This window comes from Mesoplodon mirus (assembly GCF_964341445.2).
Source record: "Mesoplodon mirus genome assembly, chromosome: 4".
NCBI classification, from domain to species: domain Eukaryota; kingdom Metazoa; phylum Chordata; class Mammalia; order Artiodactyla; family Ziphiidae; genus Mesoplodon; species Mesoplodon mirus.
In genome coordinates, this window is record NC_138979.1 from 86286131 (window position 1) to 86307686 (window position 21556).

The window sequence follows — 21556 nt, forward strand, 5'->3', positions numbered from 1 at the left end:
ATTGGTTTAGCCAGAAGTGTCTTACCTTCATTTTGACCTTTGCACAGGAGGCCAGACTTTCTCTACGGCCTTTGTGGACAAAAGCACTACAACCTGAAAAGAGAGCAAAACCCCAGGTGACATTAATACACAGCAAACAGATCCCCCAGACTGATTTTTCCACTGCCCCAGCAACCGACAGACTGCCAGGTGAAGTCGCTCACAGGTCAGAATGTGACTAGCCGAAATTACAGACTGCAGCCCTCTTCTAGGAAGCAGGCGTGCGATGTCATTTGGAGGAGGAGAAACAAGAGCAGATGTGATTTCTGATTAATAAAAACTAGAAATCTGAATCTTCTCGGGCAGGAAGCTGAGAGGCTACAAAACTAAAGTGAAAGCGTCTGCTGTCAATATGTGAGTCTAAGTCACAAACAATACATAAATGATATGTATTTACATATATAGACATTTACATATACGTTTAATAACACCCACAAATAATACATAAATACAGCCCCTTAACAGGGGCTGTGAAATCTGTATGGCTGTGTCAAAGGTGGAATGTGAATCTGAAAATCTACCTATTTATGTCCTTTGACTTGGAAACCTAACTACCCTGAACTTTTTGCAACACCCCGACTGAGTCAAGAGCCGCAGAAGAAAGGTCATCAGAACCACCCTAATAAAGTACCTCTGGAAGCCCTGACTCGAGAGGAAGTAGGAGACTTCCTGAAGATGAACGGACATTTCCAGAAAGATGGAGCACAGCCCATAATCCTCCAAGGACACGAACTTATTTCAACTCATTTCTCACTCCTTGACCCACAAGGGCCACTTATGTAAACACCCCCCCCCCACTCTCTGCCTCACAAGGGTCATCATCAGCTTGTACTGCTGCTATCAAGTCATAAAGCAGAACTATGCCAGGAGGTCAGAGGTCGAGCATCTCTCCAGGAAAGGACTGCCTGAGAAAATCAACAGATACCACCCATCAGGCAACGCTTCACACCCGGATTCAGGAAGCACCATAGGTCCTGCCTATGGTAACCCACGAATCATGGGCCAGGATGCTCTCCTGGTTCCTACGTATGGATTACGAGGATACTAGAATGGAGACTGCCAGAACCCCAGACCCCAGAGGCTTTTCCCCATTCCTTCCTCAATGCCCACTCGGTTCACAGGTCTCTTCCCTAACACCACCAGTCACAATGCGTTGGATAATCTTATGGTTTTCTCCTCCACTGAGTGCTCCTCTAGGGCAGGGTCCCTTCATCTACTGCCGAATCCTTAATTAGGTCTCCCTAGCATAATGCCTGGCTCATGCCACCTACTCAAACGTCTGTTTGAGATCTTATGTCTATCTTATCCAAAAGCCAAGTGCCCTGACACAACCTAGGTTACAGCATGTCAAATATCTTATCAACACTAAAAGGAGTACTAGAAGAACAACCATCACACTAAACGTGATTTAGGTCCTGGCTCTCCTAATTAGTTAACGTTACCCTATGCGAGTTCCTTCTCTATAGGCCTCAGTTTCCTCAGAACTATAAAATGAAAGGAAGTACCACATCTTTCCCCAAGTTCCTTTTCTCTGTGATCCTGTAAGACTCCTTAGGCTACATCTCTTGAAGAAAGAGATAATTTTCCAAGTAAATCCACTAGATTGTTCTATAAGGTTCATGTTGCAGAAGAGTTTTCAACTTAGTCATCTGAATTATCACTAGGACAGACCCATCCTTCAGGGAATGGTTAGGGAAAGTTCCAAGTGGAGAAATCTTGGCTGAAGCTATTTCCATAAAAGAGGCGATAGGGAGCAACTCTACTTTTGTTGACAGGATGGCCCAGAGCGGGAACTTGTCTGGAAGTGGGGTGGGGTGAAGTATTCTGGGCCTTTTACTCTCGGGCCTACCAAGCCTTCTATCTAGCTAAGCTCTTCTAGCTCCACCCCAAGTGAAATTCACTGTCTGGTCATTTTTCTGATGTTAAACCATCAGAAGAGACATCCATTTACCAATGGCAGCACAAGAGACTCTCCAGGGAAATCAAAAACTGGGTAAATAATATCTCCTCTTACCACTTCTATTCAATAATATATTAAGAGTTCCTGGGTAGTATTATAAGGCAAAAAAAGAAAAAGATACAAAATGTAAAGCAAACAAGCAAAAATCCCTGTCTTTATTCACAGAGAACTTGCATAAGTTATTTGCTAAAATTAAGAAAGAAAAAGAAAGAAACACGAGAAAAGCTACTAGAAGTAAAACTTACGGCAAAGTCATGGAACTCAAAGTTGATAACACAAAAATCAATTGTATTTTCATATACTAGCAATAAAAAATGAAATTTAAAATTATCATTTACCATAGCATCAGAAAGTGAAATACATGGGGGACTTCCCTGGTGGCACAATGGTTAAGACCCCGTGCTCCCCCCAATGCTCATTGCAGCACCATTTACAAATAGCCAGGTCATGGACGCAATCTAAATGCCCATCGACAGACGAATGGATAAAGAAGATGTGGTACATATATACAATGGAATATTACTCAGCCATAAAAAGGAACGAAACTGGATCATTTGTAGAGAGGTGGATGAATCTAGAGACTGTCATAAGAGTGAAGTCAGTCAGAAAGAGAAAAACAAACATCGTATATTAATGCATATATGTGGAACCTAGAAAAATGGTACAGACGAACCAGTTTGCAGGGCAGAAATAGAGATACACATGTAGAGCACAAACGCATGGACACCAAGGGGGGAAAGTGGTGGGGGGGTGGTGGTGGTGTGATGAATTGGGAGATTGGGACTGACATGTATACACTAATATGTATAAAATGGATAACTAATAAGAACCTGCTGTATAAAAAATAAATAAAATAAAATTCAAAAATTCAAAAGAAAAAAAGACCCCTTGCTCCCAATGCAGGGGGCCTGGGTTCGATCCCTGGTCTGGGAACTAGATCCCACATGCATGCTGCAACTAAGAGTTTGCGTGCCATAACTAAGGAGCCGGTGACCTACAACTAAGGAGCCCATGAGCCGCAACTAAGGAGCCTGCCTGCTGCAACTAAGGAGGCCACGTGTTGCAACTAAGACCCCACACAACCAAATAAATAAATAAAAAGTGAAATACATGGGGTACATCTAAAGATTACCTATAAGAAGTTTACACTAAACACTGCGTAACACTAAAGGGAAAAATTAAATAAGGCCTAAAAAAATGGAGAGGTATATCATGTTCATGGGTAGGAAGACTCATGAATTACGAATATAGTTGGAGACGCTCAAAAAATAATAGGACAGACTCAGGTACCTACCCATCCAGATTTAAACGTTGTTAACTTTTGGTTGTATTTTCCCTAGAACTCTTTTTCTTTAAGAAATACAAACTCCCCAAAAGATCTAAAACCCATTTCCCTTTCTGCTCCTCCATCTTCAGACAGAATCACTATTTTGAATCTGGTGTTATCTTTTTTCAGCACGGTTTTATCCTTTTTCTATACACGTTAAGTATCCATAAACAAGAAAATGTATTGTCCTGTTATATTAAAATGATAGGTAATTTTAATAACAAATTCATATTCATGTTGTGAGGCTTCCATGAAATATATGAATCAGAGTACAATCTGGTTAGCACAGCCTGGTAATCTGAGTTTGACTATTTTTGGAACTGGCAGGTTGGTGGTGACCCACACTTGAGAGCATGTGTTGGTAGGTAGAGAAGCCTTTGCATCTGAGGCTAGAGGACAAGTGAGGAGTTTGGGTTAGGTTTTCATGTCTTAGTTGCAGGGACTCTGAGAGAGAAAAACATCGGAACAACGGAGACATGGGTTGTCATCTGGTCCCTGCCCAGGCTGTGAAGAAGGAGCTTCTTTCATAGGAAACTTAGGGAGCTTTGGTGCCAAGCAACACTGAGGTGTGGTACAGAGTTTTGGAGAATGCTAATCCACCCCCCCCCCATCTTTACATGAAATCCAGCAACTCTCTGAAAACCCAGCAATGGCAGTAGCAAGAGTCCTTTTAGTAGCTGCAAGGACAGCAGACAACCACCAAAAGAAGCCTAAGCGTCAGGGAAGAATGGACTGGCCCATAAGGGTGACTGTAACCAATGGCTACTTTATGAGTACAATTGAGGCTACGCGTGGGTACCCCAAGAGATACCTAGGAAAGAAGTAACTTTTCAAGAGAAGTTTAAAGGCCCTGAATTGTGAGTAGAAGCAGGAATAGATGCAAAGTTTTCATTTATTTGCTCAATAAATATTGAGTGTGCACCAGTTTTGCGCAGGAACTGTTCGTTCCCAGAGATAGAAGAGTGAAAAAATACAGCATATAATCTGTGCCCTCATGGAGCCCAGTAATAGGGGCTATGAAGAAAACAGAACAAGGTATGTGATAATGAGGTTCTGAGTGAGGGAACATTACATATGGTGACCCGGGAAGGCTTCCTCAATCTGAGCTAGGATAATACACAACAAGAAGAAATCAACCATGCCAAGTTATGGAAGACAAGTATTCCACTCGAGGGAACAGCAAATGCAGAGGCCCAGGGGATATAATAAATTTGCCATGTTCAAGGAATAGAAAGAAGATTAGTGTGGTTGAGGGTACAAAGTGCTAAAGGGGTAAGATACAAAACAGAGGGGCATGCAGGGTCTTGCAGAGGCAGTAAGATTTAGATTTTACTAAAATTACAAGGGTTATTAATACTAACATGACCACATGTGTACTCACACATTGGAGAAGCCTAGAATGTATTACTTGTAGTATAAAGAAATATTTTTACATATAGGGAATTGCATCTCGAAGATAAAGGATTTTCTCTCATTACTACACAGCTGAAAGAGGTCACAGAATTTGGGGGTTAGGATTATGAGGCTTAAGATTCAGAGAGTTTGGGGATAAATCTGAGCTTTACTCTTACTAACCATAGGAATTTTTAGGGCTTCAATTTTATCATCGAATATTGGAGACCATAAACGCAATTCTTTTTTTTCCTTTACCTCAGAGTTGTTGTGTGGAACAGTTAATCACATGTAAACACTCTGTAAACAGTTAATTCCCTTAAAAAGATATAAATTGTTATATCTCATGAACATATTTATAGGACAGAATGTTTGGCATTGACTCTGATGACATATATTACATGTTTCTGCTACAGTAACCACTTATAGTCAATTTTTAGTGTCCTTGTTAATTGAGAAAATTATTCAGGTAGTGCAAACTTTATTTCCCTCTGAAATAGATTATATTTTATAGGATATTGGCTTTATAATTATGTTTAGCCTGAGTTCTTATATAATTTGCAGGCCTCTGGAAATGAACATTCCCGAAACTGAACTCAGTATCTGTCCCCCACAGTCTTACTCTCTCATATATTCTTCTGTTGGCATGAAACCGTGCACCCATCACCCAAAGGAGAAATACTTCAACTCCTTCCCCTTTATCTGTACACGCAATCAATCGCCAAGACCTCTCACTTGTAACTTAGACATGTCACCTATATTTAGACCCTTCCCTCCCATTTCCATAGACTTATCTTCCTTGGGAACCTCATCGTCCAGATAGAGGACTAACAGTTGTTACCATTTTTTTTTCTTTTTTTTAACACCTTTATTGGAGTATAATTGCTTTACAGTGTTGTGTTAGTTTCTGCTGTATAACAAAGTGAATCAGCTATGTGCCAGGCACTGTTCTAAGTCCTCTATAAGCTTCAGAGTGCCCCATGAAGAAGGTACTATTGTTATCTGCAATTTATAAATGGGGAAACCTAGGTGTGTAGTACTGAAGCATCTTTTCCAAGGTCATGAAGCTGCTAAATGGCAGAGTCAAGATTAGAACCCCAGTGAGTCTGAATCTAGGGGCTAAGCACTTAAGAACTCCTCTGTGCTGGGCAACATGTCACCATGTTCTCACTCCAGACTTCCCCCACATTACTGCCATAAAATCTTCCTCCAAAACAAATTTGACCTTGTCACTTCTCTGCTTTTAATAACATCCTGTTAGCTCATCACTACCTTCAGGAGAAAGTAACATGAAAAATAAGGTTCTTTACCACTCAGCCCAAATTACGTTTCCCACCTTATGGTCTGACCCTATAATCAATCTACCATCCTGTAGTCCTGGCACCCTGAGATGTTCACAGCATCATTTCCAGGTCTCCCTGTCTCTGCAAAAGCTATTTTCCTACTGGAAAAGACACTCTTCCATTTCTCTGCACGTAGCAGTCTGACTTCAACAAGAAAATCATATGGCATTGGCACTGAATCTCAGTTTCATCATTATAAAATGGGCGTCATAATTACACTCTTCCTCAACTCACAAGGGAACTATAAGGACAAAATGATATATTATGTAAAAACTTTGTAAGAATAAACTACGTGATTGGGTATAAGCAAAACTATTCAACTGTAAGGTTTTACAGTTTTTCCCATCCCCTCCAACCAGCCTTGGAAGGAGAAAGAATTCTTAACCTTCCTTTTCTTGGAGTGACTGGGCCAAAATGGGAAGTAAAAAGGAGGTACTCAACTGGTCTAAATGTCATAGCTCTGAGGGGTTGTACTGAAAAAAGGTGGGATTACTGTGAACCACTATTTGTGTGTGCAGATGGATAACAGTAAGATAGAGGAGGAGGAAAGGTGAATTTACGATGGTTTGAATGGGTTTTACATACTCCCCCTTTCATGTTTTCTGAAGAAAGATTCAAATCGTTCTTTAAATGGTTTTGGGATTCTCCACTGAGGTTTCTCTGAAAGCAAAGCTGTCAATATAGCATCATTGTGCACATGGGATTTACACAGCTTCCCCTCGTGGTTACCAGTTCCCCTTTGATTCTACCATGAAGACAAATGCTCTCTTTTCTGTGCTACCACTGAACTTTGTTCTGGTATAACTTGCTGTACCATAATGACCTGTTAACATGACTGTCACACACAAATACACACACACACGCAATGTCAATCATGGGTGTCTCAATGACTAAGATCACATATTATTCATCTCTGTATTCCTAATATCTACCATGGTTCCTAGCCCTGGTTGCCTGAAGAGATGGAAATCTCAAAACAAGAAAAGGGTACAATTCAGTTTTTCTAATTCTAAATCCTTCTATTAAAAATTTCCATAGAGAGGTCTTTTCATACTGTTGTAGTTCTTTCTTTTTTTTTTTAGTTGTAACATTTCTCAGAAGCAGTGCTTTACAAAAAAAAGAGAAGCACATGATTTAACCAGGAGACGAGAAGTCTGAGGTCTAGAACCCCATCTGCCATCAATCAGCAAGGTGACCGAGACAGGTCAGTTCATGCTCCTGACCTTCAATCCCTCACTAGCAATTGAGGAATCTGGACTCCATAGTCTTCACAGATGTTTAAGCTCTAGAATTCAATGATCCCTTAATAATACTTGGCTCCACGTGCCTCTGGGGGTGGGGGCATAAAAGAAACAGGAATTCCCAGGAGTGAGCGGTTTCCACTTTGGCTTTCTGTTTTCCTTGGATCACTACTGTCCCTTCACCCTCTCGCCACGGGAAAGCTCTGTTCTTCATACCTGATCAGGTGTCTCAGAAACAGACAAAGGCCAGAGAGGATGGAAAATGATTCGCAAAGAAGCCAAAAGGGGAATTCTGTAACTGTGTATATTTCCATTCCGTTTTAATTTAAAACCACTTAAGTGACAACTCCCAACCCGAGGCAGGTGCCGTGGGGTAGCTCATTACACCCTTGGGACTCCATGTAAATCTTTTTTTCTGAGAACAGCTATTGTCTTCCAAGGAAAAGCTTTTAGCATAATGTCAAGCTGAATAGAACACTGCTTTCCTAAGAATATTTTTAAGAAAAAGAACAAGAGAAAGGTATTCTTTCACAACTGCAAACACAGCCTCTTGCTTCCTCCACCTCAGGCCCCCTGGAAAAGAACAGCATGTGAGCCACAGGAGGCTGAGGCAGTGCCATGAGATCACCTCACCTCCTGAGACACAGGAAGGTTACACTCTGCTCCTTCAGGTTACAGTAAATGCAGGGTGGAGGTGTCTCTGAGGGCAAAAGCAGCAGACCCAGCCCCCTTCCATCCACCTTTGTTGTTTCTTGGCTTCTCACCCGTCAGTGAGTCGGTCAGCCACTCTTCACCTGGAGAATGAGAGTTTCTAACAAGAGAATGACATTTGCCGTCAGAAAATTCCCACAAATTAGCTCCCCTCTCAGGTCGTTCTTGAGGATGGTCAAGACAATACTGCTACAGGGTCTGGATGGATAGAAATCCAAAGGGGAAAAGAATGAGCAAAAAATGCTCCTGAGAAAAAAATGAAGCATCCATCACAGAGATGTAGTTCCCCAGACTAAAAAGGAACTCAACTTTCCCTGGACTGAAATGGTTACTGAAATTGTGAAGGACCTCGCTGGTGGTCCAGGGGTTAAGACTCCATGCTTCCACTGCAGGGGGCGCAGGTTTGATCCCTGTTCGGGGAACTAGAATCCTGCATGCCGCAGAGCGTGGCCAAAAAAACAAACCCAAATTTTTAAAAGATTAAAAAAAAAAACAGAAAATGTGAGGTGATGGGGGAAATGTGGAGAAAATAGAAAATTTAACACAATGATGATGGTCTTTAATAAGCTGTGTGTTTGCACTGTGTGCATTTCTGGGGAATTTCCCAGTGAGAGCAGACCCTAAGGAGGGGGACATTCTGGAACTGTGGGGTGGAGACCTGGGGTCTCCTCCTCGAGTAATCACTTACCATGGGGCCTCAGGCTGGTTATTTACCCTTAGTGAAGCTTACCTTGGCCACGTGCAAACTGGAGATAATGACAAGTACATGGAGGCCCATGACAGCAAAGGCAGCACTTGTGCCAAAAGCAGGAAGCAGGCCTGAGTTGGAGAATGGCTGAGCCTTGGTAAAGGTAGAACTACTCTCCCTTCTAGGGTTTTCATCCACCTCCACTAGGGTTTAAGGAAACAATGCTCCCCACTCCGAGGCTTTTTTTTCTTTCTGAATTGTTCTCTAGTTCTGTGTAAATTCAGTATCTTTTCTCAGTTCAAATCCAAAAAGCACACACGTGCATACACACACACACAAACATACACCATTCCTGAAGAGTACACAAACTAAAGAAAATATGACTTCTCAACTCTTTACTTGCAAGTTGCATATTCAAAGGCTCTGCTAATCAAAGTACCTCTTGACATACAACGTGTGAAAGGACTTAACTAGGCTAAGTGCAATTATGCCAGAACACCATTAACCAATGGAGCGTCGTCTAGTAGTAGCACTAGAATCCACATCCTGGATGGATCTTGCCCACCAAACCTACCCCCAGACCTGCTCATCCGTTGCCTTCTATTCCAACCTGTTGGAGCCTGTATCCCATCTTCCTGGATTCTATTCACTCCTCACTTACTCTCTGCTCTGCAAACTTCAAAAGTCCAGGGTTCCTTTGACTTCTGGAATCCTACCGGTTAAGAAGGGCCTGGACTTTCTAATTCCTCAACGCCTCATCCACTGAGAGTCTCTGAGGCTAGGATGAGCCGTTTATCCTTTGGTAACAGCTCCCTTTTATCATGTTTCTTCCATTATGCCATCAATGACGATCTCTCAGAGAAATGCCCTTTTCACTGTCCCGCTGAAAAGGGCAGAAAGTGACTCTGCTCTTGGTGACCTGCCAGCATTTTGGCGCTGAGGGCTCAGATCTCCAAGTGTAAAGTGTGCCTTCTCTCTTGGGACCATTGTGAGAAGGTACCCGCCCTCAATTCTCGGGAGAACAATAAAGCATACGCCAGGCAAATCTGGGTACTACTGAACCGGAAACATATTTATCAAGAAGGTAAGGCTAAATGTTTCCAGGAAAATATCTTTTTTTTAAAATGCTTTTGAAAAATCAATCAAACCAAATGAATCCTTCCAGGAGACTCTCTGGAGCCCAGACCCTAGGAAGGACTAAAAGTAATCAATAAACTGTTCTGAACAATCCCCTGGTCAGACTTTAGGCCAGACCACTAGGGAATCAGTCTCCAGCAGGGGCTTTCTCCCAGGGCCCCGTAGCCATGCTCTTATCTCCTGGGGTTCTAAAATAAAACTGAAGTGATAATCCTGCACAGTGGAAAGAAAGTCCTTCAGTGAACAAAACCTCCTTATGAGGGGTGAGTGGCAGCCACTGAGTCGGAAACTAGCCAAATCATGGCTAAATACAACTGCAAACTGAAGCTGGCCTGGTCCCTAGGAGGGAGGAAGTGGGTAAGACAATTGAAGTTCACCTGCAGGGAAGCTTGGAGGCAGGAGAGTCTTGAGCTGCTGGCTCATTTGCTATTTTCTTGTCCTAAAACAATGCATCATATTTTGCGGTTTGAAGAAACTTAAGTGGTTTCATTTCTGATTTATAGGCATGTATAATTGCATTTTGGAGGGTAGGTGATGTTCATGTTGTGTGTTTTTTTATATTTATCTATCTATCTATTTATGTATTTATTTAAAAGAAACACAGCAATGGCCTGGGTTCAGGTATGTATTGAAACCTGCTAAACAAATTTTTGATACTGCAGCCCGTCTGGGACTATGTTCCCAGCACTGAGGGCCAAGACATGCAATCTCAGCTCTGTGCTGGGATCTGAGAGGTCTGGAGGTTCTGAACCTTCCCTCCCTCTTTCCTTCCTGCCACAGTGTCTGAAACATCCACCATGAAAATGCTTCCTTTGGGTTAGGAGAGGAAAATAAAATTCACTGTGAGCAAGAAGAGGGTAATACATTCATTTGTGGTCAATTTAGTGTGAGTTGCTTTAACAACTCAACTAGCTTGCAATAGTGTGAGGACACAGAACAGGGAGGAGAGGAAGTTCTGGATCACAGAGGAGCCTGAATAGTGATGCTGAATACTTGTTCTGATGATTGCGTTAGCACATTTCTTGTGTGTATGGACCCAGGAATCAGAAAAAGAAAATCAGAAATCAGGCACCACCACTGACTGTGGTATTTAACCTCCCTGAGCCCCACTTACCTCATTTGTAAAAACGGAGAGTCCTGAATTCAGCCCCATTATGAAAGATACCAATCAGCTACATAACCGATAACACATAAGACTTTCAGAGTATGTGCAAAATAGGTTGGAACTCTTCCTGTATACTTAGCAGTAAAGGATAGTAGCATGGGAAGGGCACTAGCCTTTTCACTTTTTAGCTAAATGACCTTAGATTAGTCCCAGGACCAGCTACTCAATGTGAGGGCCCAATGCAAAATGAAAATGCAAAGCCTCCTTCAAAACTTCTAAGATTTTCAAGTTGGTGACAGAAGAACATTAAACGAAGTTCAAGGCCCTTCTAAGCATCAGACCTGTGCAACTGTACAGTTGAAACACCTATAATGACATCCCTCATTAGTCTTTTCTCCTCAGGATTCAGCTCAACGATTGTCACTTGCAAGTCAATTATGCCCAAAAGAAAATGAACAGCATTCATTTCACCACTTTCTGGGTCCTCTCCATGCCTGCCCATCTTGAGATGAACAACTGCTGACATGTTGGCACACGTTTAAGACAGAACACTGTAATGATGCATGAGAAGGAGGTAGAAGATAGGTGGGCCCCAGGCTGAGCAGCTGCAACCGGTCCCCTGTTGACACTTCGAGATAAGATACTAGCAGGAGCATCAGGTCTTGACTGGGTGAAAGACAAATCGACCACATTTTTTTCATTCTTGTGGTCAAGGGAATTTCCCAGCTTGCACATGCACAGAGAAGGTCCTCAGTCTAGCGAAGGGGTCAAAGGGAGAAAGAAACACCAGTCCTCAACACCTCCTGTCAAACCCCCCAGAAACCTTCATGCTGGAATCCATCTTGGCTGAGAGATGTGTATGCCACCAGGAAGGACCCCGAGTCGGGCCAAATATGGGCACAAGCAAGATGGTTGGCCAGAGACAAACCCATAAGACTGCCCCCATATAAGCGATCTAAGCCACCATTATTGGGAGCAACTCACTCCTCGAGTTTGCCCGTGTGGTTTGCTTCTAATAAGTGCTTTATCTGTTTCACAATCTTGGTCTCTTTACTGAATTATTTCTTCAAAGATGACAAGAACCAAGGTCCTGCTTCCAGCCCCCTCACCACCACCACCCAGAATCACCACACCAGAATCAAGAGTATATATTTATTATTACCAATCTTAGACCATAAGCAGAAAACAGCCTCCTTTGATTCATATGAAGGTGTGCTAAGAGATATTTTTTCTCTTTTTTTTAAGTGAACTATTTTGGAGTGCCAAATTATTTAGGGGCTTTTACTCTGTTTCAAGTCCTCTCCTTAGAGTAAGAATGATCTCTGTGGTTATAATATCAACAAAAGCACCAGTGTCGGCATAAATAAAAATGCAAAAGCAGAGGCAGCTCCATGTCATAATTACACACTGGGTACCACTCAGCTCCTATTCAGAAACTGAGCCTGCACAATGAAGACATACATAGATCTACTTTCTTAAATAAATTACTGTTCTATGAAGGTTGCCCTGGAAGGATTACTGTCTCTAACTTCCAAGAACTTCTCATTTGCAAGGGAAGGACTTGGCAACGATTACAGAAATTGCTCTCAAAAGCATAAAACACATAAGAGAATTTTTAGAAAATCCCATTATCATTCATTAAAGCATTTTAAGGCCTTATTAATTCAGATGGGATAATCGGTTGTTGATTAGCCAGATAGTTAAGCATTCATTGTCATATGCTGATGAACTGTGAGAAATTACATTTCCTAGCCACCAAAGACTCACCTAATGCAGTTAGCACTTCATCAGGTAAGGCTGCATCTGGAAAAATTAGCTAGATTTTTATTCCCCAGTCTTTTCTTTCATCTCCCAAACTTTTCCTTAATGAAAAGTATTCCTTATTCTGCTTGGTCGAAAACTACATCAGGAGCCAACTTTAAAAGCTGGCTAGCAGGGGGACCTTCAACATGGAGGAGTAAGATGCGGAGATCACCACTCTCCCCACAAATACATCAGAAATACATCTACATGTGGAACAACTCCTACAGAACACCTACTGAACGCTGGCAGAAGACCTCAGACGTCACAAAAGGCAAGAAAATCCCCACGTACCTCGGTAGGAAAAAAGAAAAAACAGAGACAAAAGAATAGGGATGGGACCTGCACCTCTGGGAGAGAGCTAGAAGGAGGAAAAGTTTCCACACAGTAGGAAGCCCCTTCACTGGCAGAGACAGGGGGTGGCGGTGGGGGGAAGCTTTGGAGCCATGGAGGAGAGTGCAGCAACAGGGGTGCAGAGAGCAAAGCGGAGAGATTCCCGTACAGAGGATCGGGGCTGACCAGCACTCACCAGTCCGAGAGGCTTGTCTGCTCACCTGCTGGGGTGGGTGGGGGCTGAGAGCTGAGGCTCAGTCTTTGGAGGTCAGATCCCAGGGACAGGACGGGGGTTGGCTGGGTGAACACAGCCTGAAGGGGGCTAGTGCGCCACAGCTAGCCGGGAGGGAGTCTGGGAAAAAGCCTGGAACTGCCTAAGAGGCAAGAGACCATTGTTTCGGGGTGCACAAGGACAGGGGATTCCTTCCCTGTCTGCCCACAGAAGGCAGAGCACCACCTAAATGAGATCCAGAGGTGGGCGCAAGCCATGGCTATCAGCTTGGACCCCAGAGACGGGCATGAAATGCTAACACTGCTGCTGCAGCCACCAAGAATCCTGTGTGCAAGCACAGGTCACTATCCACACACCCCCACCCCTACCCCAGGAGCCTGTGCAGCCCGCCACTGCCAAGGTCCCATGATCAAGGGACAACTTCCCCAGCAGAACACACACTGCGCCTCAGGCTGTTGCCACGTCACGCTGGTCTTTGTTGCCACAGGCTCGCCCCACATAACAATTATAAATACCATACCCCTCCTTCACCCTGGCATAAGTGAGCCAGAGCCCCATAGTCAGCCGCTGTTTTAATCCCATCCTGTATGGGTGGGAATAGATGCCTGAGGGTGACCTACATGCAGAGGTTGGGGCAAACCAAAGCTGAACCCCAGGAGCTGTGTGAACAAAGAAGAAAAAGGGAAATTTCTCTGTGCAGCCTTAGAAGCAGCAGATTAAATCCCCACAATCAACTTGATATAGCCTGCATCTGTGGAAGACCTGAATGGACAACAAATCATCCCAAAATTGAGGCGGTAGACTTTGGGAGCAACTGCAGACTTGGGGTCTGCTGTCTATGACTGATTTGTTCCTGATTTTTATGTTTATCTTACTATAGTTTTTAGTGCTTGTTATCACTGGTGGATTTGTTTATTGGTTTGGTTGCTCTCTCCTTTTTTAAATTTTTATTATTATTTTTTTAAATATTTTTTTTTCTTTTTTTCTCCCTTTCCTTCTGAGCCGTGTGTCTGACAGGGTCTTGGTGCTCCGGTTTGATGTCAGGCCTGAGCCTCTAAGGTGGGAGAGCGGAGTACAGTACATTGGACTACCAGAGACATCCCAGCCCCATGTAATATCAATCTGTGAAAGCTCTCCCAGAGATCTCCATCTCAACGCTAAGACCCAGCTCCACCCAAAGGCCAGCAAATTACAGTGCTGGACACCCCATGACACTCAACTAGCAAGACAGGAACACAAGCCCAGCCATTAGCAAAGATGCAGCCTAAAATCATACTAAGTTCACAGACACCCCAAAACACATCACAAGATGTGGCCCTGCCCACCAGAAAAACAAGATCCAGCCCCACCCATCAGAACACAGGCATCAGTCCCCTCCACCAGGAAGCCTACACAAGCCACTGAACCAACCTCACCCACTGGGGTCAGACACAGAAAACAATGGAAACTAAGACCCTGCAACCTGTAAAAAGGAGACCCCAAACACAGTAAATTAAACAAAATGACAAGACAAGGAAATATGCAGCAGATGAAGGACCAAGGTAAAAACCCACCAGAACAAACAAATGAAGACGAAATAGGCAGCCTACCTGAAAAAGAATTCAGAGTAATGATAGTAAAGAGGATACAAAATCTTGGAAATAGAATGCGGAAAATACAAGAAATGTTTAACAAGGACCTAGAAGAACTAAAGAGCAAATAAACAATGATGAACAACACAATAAATGAAATAAAAAATTATCTAGAAGCAATTAATAGCAGAATAACTGAGGCAGAAGAACCGGTAAGTGACGTAGAAGAGAAAATAGTGGAAATAACCACTGCAGAGCAGAATAAAGAAAAAAGAATGAGAAGAATTGAGGACAGTCTCAGAGACCTCTGGGACAACATTAAACACACCAGCTGGGCTTCCCTGGTGGCACAGTGGTTGGGAGTCCACCTGCCGATGCAGGGGACAAGGGTTCGTGCCCCGGTCTGGGAAGATCCCACATGCCGCAGGGTGGCTGGGCCCATGGGCCATGGCCACTGAGCCTGTGCGTCCAGAGCCTGTGCTCCGCAATGGGGGAGGCCACAACAGTGAGAGGCCTGCGTACCGCAAAAAAAAGCAAACAAACAAACAAAAAACAACATTCAAATTATAGGGGTCCCAGAAAAGGAACACAAAAAGAGTCTGCGAAAATATTTGAAGAGATCATAGTTGAAAACTTCCCTAACATGGGAAAGGAAATAGTCAATCAAGTCCAAGAAGCGCAGAGAGTCCCATACAGGATAAATCCAAGAAGAAACATGTCAAGACACATATTAATCAAGCTATCAAAAATTAAATACAAAGAAAAAATATTAAAAGCAGCAAGGGAACAGTAACAAATAACATACAAGGGAACCCCCACAAGGTTAACAGCTGATCTATCAGCAGTAGCTCTGCAAGCCAGAAGGGAGTGGCAGGACATATATAAAGTGATGAAAGGGAAAAATCTACAACCAAGATTACCCTACCCAGCAAGGATGTCATTCAGACTCAACAGAGAAATTAAAACCTTTACAGACAAGCAAAAGTTAGGAGAATTCAGCACCACCAAACCAGGTTTACAACAAATACTAAAGGAACTTCTCTAGGCAGGAAACACAACAGAAGGAAAAGACCTACAATAACAAACCCAAAACAATTAAGAAAATCATAATAGTAACATACATGTTGATAAGTACCTTAAATGTAAAAGGATTAAATGCTCCAATCCAAAGACAGACTGGTTGAATGAATACAAAAACAAGACCCATATATATGCTGCCTACAAGAGACCCATTTCAGACCTAGGGACACATACAGACTGAAAGTGAGGGGATGGAAAAAGATATTCCATGAAAATGGAAATCAAAAGAAACCTGGAGTAGCAAGTCCCATATCAGACTAAATAGACTTTAAAATAAAGACTATTACAAGAGACAAAGAAGGACACTACATAATGATCAAGGGATCAACCTACGAAGAAGATATAACAATTGTAAATATTTATGCACCCAACATAGGAGCACCTCAGCACGTAAAGCAAATGCTAACAGCCATAAAAGGGAACATTGACAGTAACACAATCATAGTAGGGGACTTTAACACCCCACTTTTACCAATGGACAGATCATCCAAAATGAAAATAAATAAGAAAAAACAAGCTGTAAATGATACATTAAACATGATGGACTTAATGGATATTTATAGGACATTCCATCCAAAAACAACAGAATACACATTCTTCTCAAGTGCTCATGGAACATTCTCCAGGATAGATCATATCTTGGGTCACAAATCAAGCCATGGTAAATTTAAGAACACTGAAATCATCGCAAGTATCTTTTCCAAACACAATGCTATAAGACTAGATATCAATTCCAGGAAAACATCTGTAAAAAATTCAGACACATGGAGGCTAAACAATATGCTACTTATTAACCAAGAGATTACTGAAGAAATCAAAGGGGAAATCAAAAAATACCAAGAAACAAGTGACAATGAAAACATGACAACCCAAAACCTATGGGATGCAGCAAAAGCAGTTCTAAGAGGGAAGTTTATAGCAATACAATTCTACCTCAGGAAACAAGAAACATCTGAAATAAACAATCTAACCTTACACCTAAAGCAATTAGAGAAAGAACAAAACAACCCCAAAGTTAGCAGAAGGGAAGAAATCATAAAGATCAGATCAGAAATAAATGAGAAAGAAATGAAGGAAACAACAGCAAAGTTCCATAAATCCAAAAGCTGGTTCTTTGAGAATATAAACAAAATTGATAAACCATTAGCCAGACTCATCAAGAAAAAAAGGGAGAAGACTCAAATCAACAGAATTAGAAATGAAAAAGGAGAAGTAACAACTGACACTGCAGAAATACAAAGGATCATGAGAGATTACTACAAGCAACTATATGCCAATAAAATGGACAACCTAGAAGAAATGGACAAATTCTTAGAAAAGCACAACCTTCCGACTGAACCAGGAAGAAACAGAAAATATAAATAGATCAATCACAAGCAGTGAAATGGAAACTGGGATTTAAAATTTTCCAACAAACGAAAGAACAGGTCCAGAGGCTTCAGAGGCAAATTCTATCAAACACTGAGAGAAGAGTCAACACCTATCCTTCTCAAACTCTTCCAAAATATAGCAGAGGGAGGAACACCCCCAACTCATCTAGGAGGCCACCATCACCCTGACACCAAAACGGGACAAAGATGTCACAAAAAAGAAAACTACAGGCCAATATCATTAATGAATATAGATGTAAATATCCTCAACAAAACACAAGCAGATAGAATCCAACAGCACATTCAAAGGATCATACACCATGATCAAGTGGGGTTTATCCCCAAAATGCAAGGATTCTTCAATATGCAAATCAATCAATGTGATACACCATATTAATACACTACAGGATAACAACCATGTAATCATCTCAATAGATGCAGAAAAAGCTTTTGACAAAAATCAACACCTATTTATGATAAAAACTCTCCAGAAAGTAGGCATAGAGGGAACCTACCTCAACATAATACAGGCCATATATGACAAACCCACAGCCAACATTGTTCTCAATTGTGAAAAACTGAAACCATTTACTATAAAATCAGGAACAAGGTTGCCCATTCTCACCTCTATTATTCAACTAGTTTTGGAAGTTATAGCCACAGCAATCAGAGAAGAAAAAGAAAAGAAAGGAATCCAACTCGTGAAAGAAGTTAAAGTGTCACTGTTTGCAGATGACATGGTACTATACATAGAGAATCCTAAAGATGTTACCAGAAAACTACTAGAGCTAATCAATGAATTTGGTAAAGTAGCAAGATACAAAATAAATGTACAGAAATCTCTCGCATCCCTATACACTAATGATGAAAAATCTGAAAGAGAAATTAAGGAAACACCCCCATTTACCATTGCAACAAAAAGAATAAAATACCTAGGAATAAACCTACCTAAGGAGACAAAAGACCTGTATGCAGAAAACTAAGACACTGATGAAAGAAATTAAAGATGATACAAACAGATGGAGAGATATACCATGTTCTTGGATTGGAAGAATCAACATTGTGAAAATGACTCTACTACACAAAGCAATCTACAGATTCAATGCAATCCCTATCAAATTAGCAATGGCATTTTTCACAGAACTAGAACAAAAAAATTCACAATTTGTATGGAAACACAAAAGATTCCGAATAGCTAAAGCGATCTTGGGGAAGAAAAACGGAGCTGGTGGAATCAGGTTCCCTGACTTCAGACTATACTACAAAGCTACAGGTATCAGGACAGTATGGTACTGGCACAAAAACAGAAATATAGATCAATGGAACAGGATAGAAATCCCAGAGATAAACCTACACACATATGGTCTCCTTATCTTTGATAAAGGAGGCAAGAATATACAATGGACAAAAGACAGCCTCTTCAATAACTGGTGTTGGGAAAACGGTACAGCTACATGTAAAAGAATGAAATTAGAACACTCCCTGACACAGATACAAAAATAAAGTCAAAATGGATTAAAGACCTAAATGTAAGGCCAGACACTATCAAACTCTTAGAGGATTACATAGGTAGAACACTGTGTGACATAAATCACAGCAAGATCCTTTTTGACCCACCTCCTAGAGAAATGGAAATAAAATAAAAAATAAACAAATGGGACCTAATGAAACTTAAAAGCTTTTGCACAGCAAAGGAAACCATAAACAAGATGAAAAGACAACCTTCAGAATGGGAGATAATATTTGCAAACGAAGCAACTGACAAAGGATTAATCTCCAAAATATAGAAGCAGCTCATGCAGCTCAATATCAAAAAGCAAACAAGCCAATCCAAAAGTGGGCAGAAGACCTAAATAGACATTTCTCCAAAGAAGATATACAGATTGCCAACAAACACATGAAAGGATGCTCAACATCACTAATCATTAGAGAAATGCAAATCAAAACTACAATGAGGTATCACCTCACACCGGTCAGAATGGTCATCATCAAAAAATCTACAAACAATAAATGCTGGCGAGGGTGTGGAGAAAAGGGAACCCTCTTGCACTGTTGGTAGGAATGTAAATTGATATAGCCACTATGGAGAACAGTATGGAGGTTCCTTAAAAAACTAAAAATAGAACTACCATATGATCCAGCAATCCCACTACTGGGCATATACTCTGAGAATACCATAATTCAAAAAGAGACATGTTCCACAATGTTCATTGCAGCACTATTTACAATATACAGGATATGGAAGCAACCTAAGTGTCCATCAACATATGAATGGATAAAGAAGATGTGGTACATATATACAATGGAATATTACTCATCCAGAAAAAGAAACAAAATTGAACTATCTGTAGTGAGGTGGATGGACTGAGAGTCTGTCATACAGAGTGAAGTAAGCCAGAAAGAGAAAAACAAGTACCGTATGCTAACACACATATCTGCAATAAAAAAAACAAAAAAACCCCACCTGGTTCTGATGAACCTAGGGGCAGGACAGGAATAAAGACACAGACGTAGAGAATGGACTTGAGGACACGGGGAGGGAGAAGGGTAAGCTGGGACGAAGTGAGAGAGTAGCACTGTCATATATACACTATGAAATGTAAAACAGAGAGCTAGTGGGAAGCAGCTGCATAGCACAGGGAGAGCAGCTCGGTGCTTTATGACCACCTAGAGGGGTGGGATAGGGAGTGTGGGAGGGAGACGCAAGAGGGAGGGGATATGGGGATATATGTACACATATAGCTGATTCACTTTGTTATACAGCAGAAACTAACACAACATTGTCAAGCAATTTTACTCCAATAAAGATGTTTTAAAAAAAGAAAAAGCTGGTTGGTTACAAGCAAATCACATTTGTGCTCAGGACTCTAATATTAAATGGGCATTTGTGTGTCTGTGAGAGTGTGTCTGTGTGTGTGTGTGTATGCCTGTGTGTTTTGGTTTGGTTTTACAGTTCTTGGCTAGAGCCTCCTCCACACTGTCAGCTCTTCTGATCCAAACTGTAATCCAGGTCATCAAGGGAATTCTTCAGCCAGTCCTCCAACCCTCAACTTCCTTCCTTTCCTAACCTTGACTGACCGTGAGCGTAGTATAATGGGAGTGAGCATGGTGAGAAAAGTCCCTGGATTAGAAGTTGCAAAATGTGATTCATTTTCCAGTCCTGGTTCTGTTTTAGCAGAAGTGACTGTCACTTGTAAACTGCTCTCAATTCCAACAAGTCATTTCATCTTTCTGACAATTTGCAATTTATTGTTTTCTCCCTTTGATAACAGAGCAACATGAATATTTACCCTTTTGTCATATCAAGAAGAGTTGGGTTTCTATCAAGGTAGACCAGTCCCCAACGCTTTATGGAGCTTCTGATCTCCAAGGGACAGAGTGCTTCCAAGACTCTGAGGACCCCCACCCTCACCACCAAATCTTCAAAGAAGAGGGTCTGCCGTTTACTCACGGAGCTGCTCCAGGTGGTCAGTGCTGTTAGATTCGGGCATGGCAGTGACGGTCACCAATAGACGTGAATTCCCTCCTAGTGTCTGGCAGAGAACCTCCTGACGGAAGTAGACCTGCTTGGGGTTCACGCTTTTTTCCAGAACGTCAAGGTGAGTCTGGAGCACAGATGAAACAGAAGTGCATATTAAGATTTTTGATAATAACAATAGGTGAAAACAGCAGCAAAGCTTATATTCATTTAACTCCTTATAGTTTAGAAGTTTGTTTGTTTGTTTTTGCCGTACGTGGGCCTCTTACTGTTGTGGCCTCTCCCGCTGCGGAGCACAGGCTCCGGACACGCAGGCTCAGTGGCCATGACTCACGGGCCCAGCTGCTCCGCGGCATGTGGGATCTTCTCGGACCGGGGTATGAACCCGTGTCCCCTGCATCGGCAGGCGGACTCTCAACCACTGCGCCACCAGGGAAGCCCCTAGAAGTATTTTTGTTAACCTAATCTGCCTGACCGTGGGCATTAAGTGGTTTAAAAGCGTGCTCTTCCTACTCCCCGGAAGAAGTTCAGTGAGGCTGAACAGGAAGCAGCATGCCTGCCTATGTCTGCACAGTAGAATATCTGTTTTCAAGTTGCACTGAAAGCAAAAGAACAGGGGCAGACAACATTCTTCCCATGACACTTGCATGTAAAGAATGCTATTACCATGAAGACAGAGTACATGCAGGACACTCGGGAACATGAGACAGAGCTTCAGCAGTGCAGATTACTTTAGAATCAAGCAATAT

The 21556-nt window shown here is 42.0% G+C and overlaps 1 protein-coding gene across 1 annotated transcript in view; it reads right to left on the minus strand.

Moving 5' to 3' along the window:
• The window catches only part of LOC309802868 (uncharacterized protein), a gene marked incomplete at its 5' end in the record, with an annotated part of 160387 nt that overhangs the window by 28198 nt on the left and 110633 nt on the right, over positions 1-21556 (minus strand). The window contains 2 exon segments of the mRNA XM_082618750.1: positions 26-93; positions 20781-20934. Coding sequence (XP_082474876.1) covers positions 26-93; positions 20781-20934 — 222 coding nt within the window.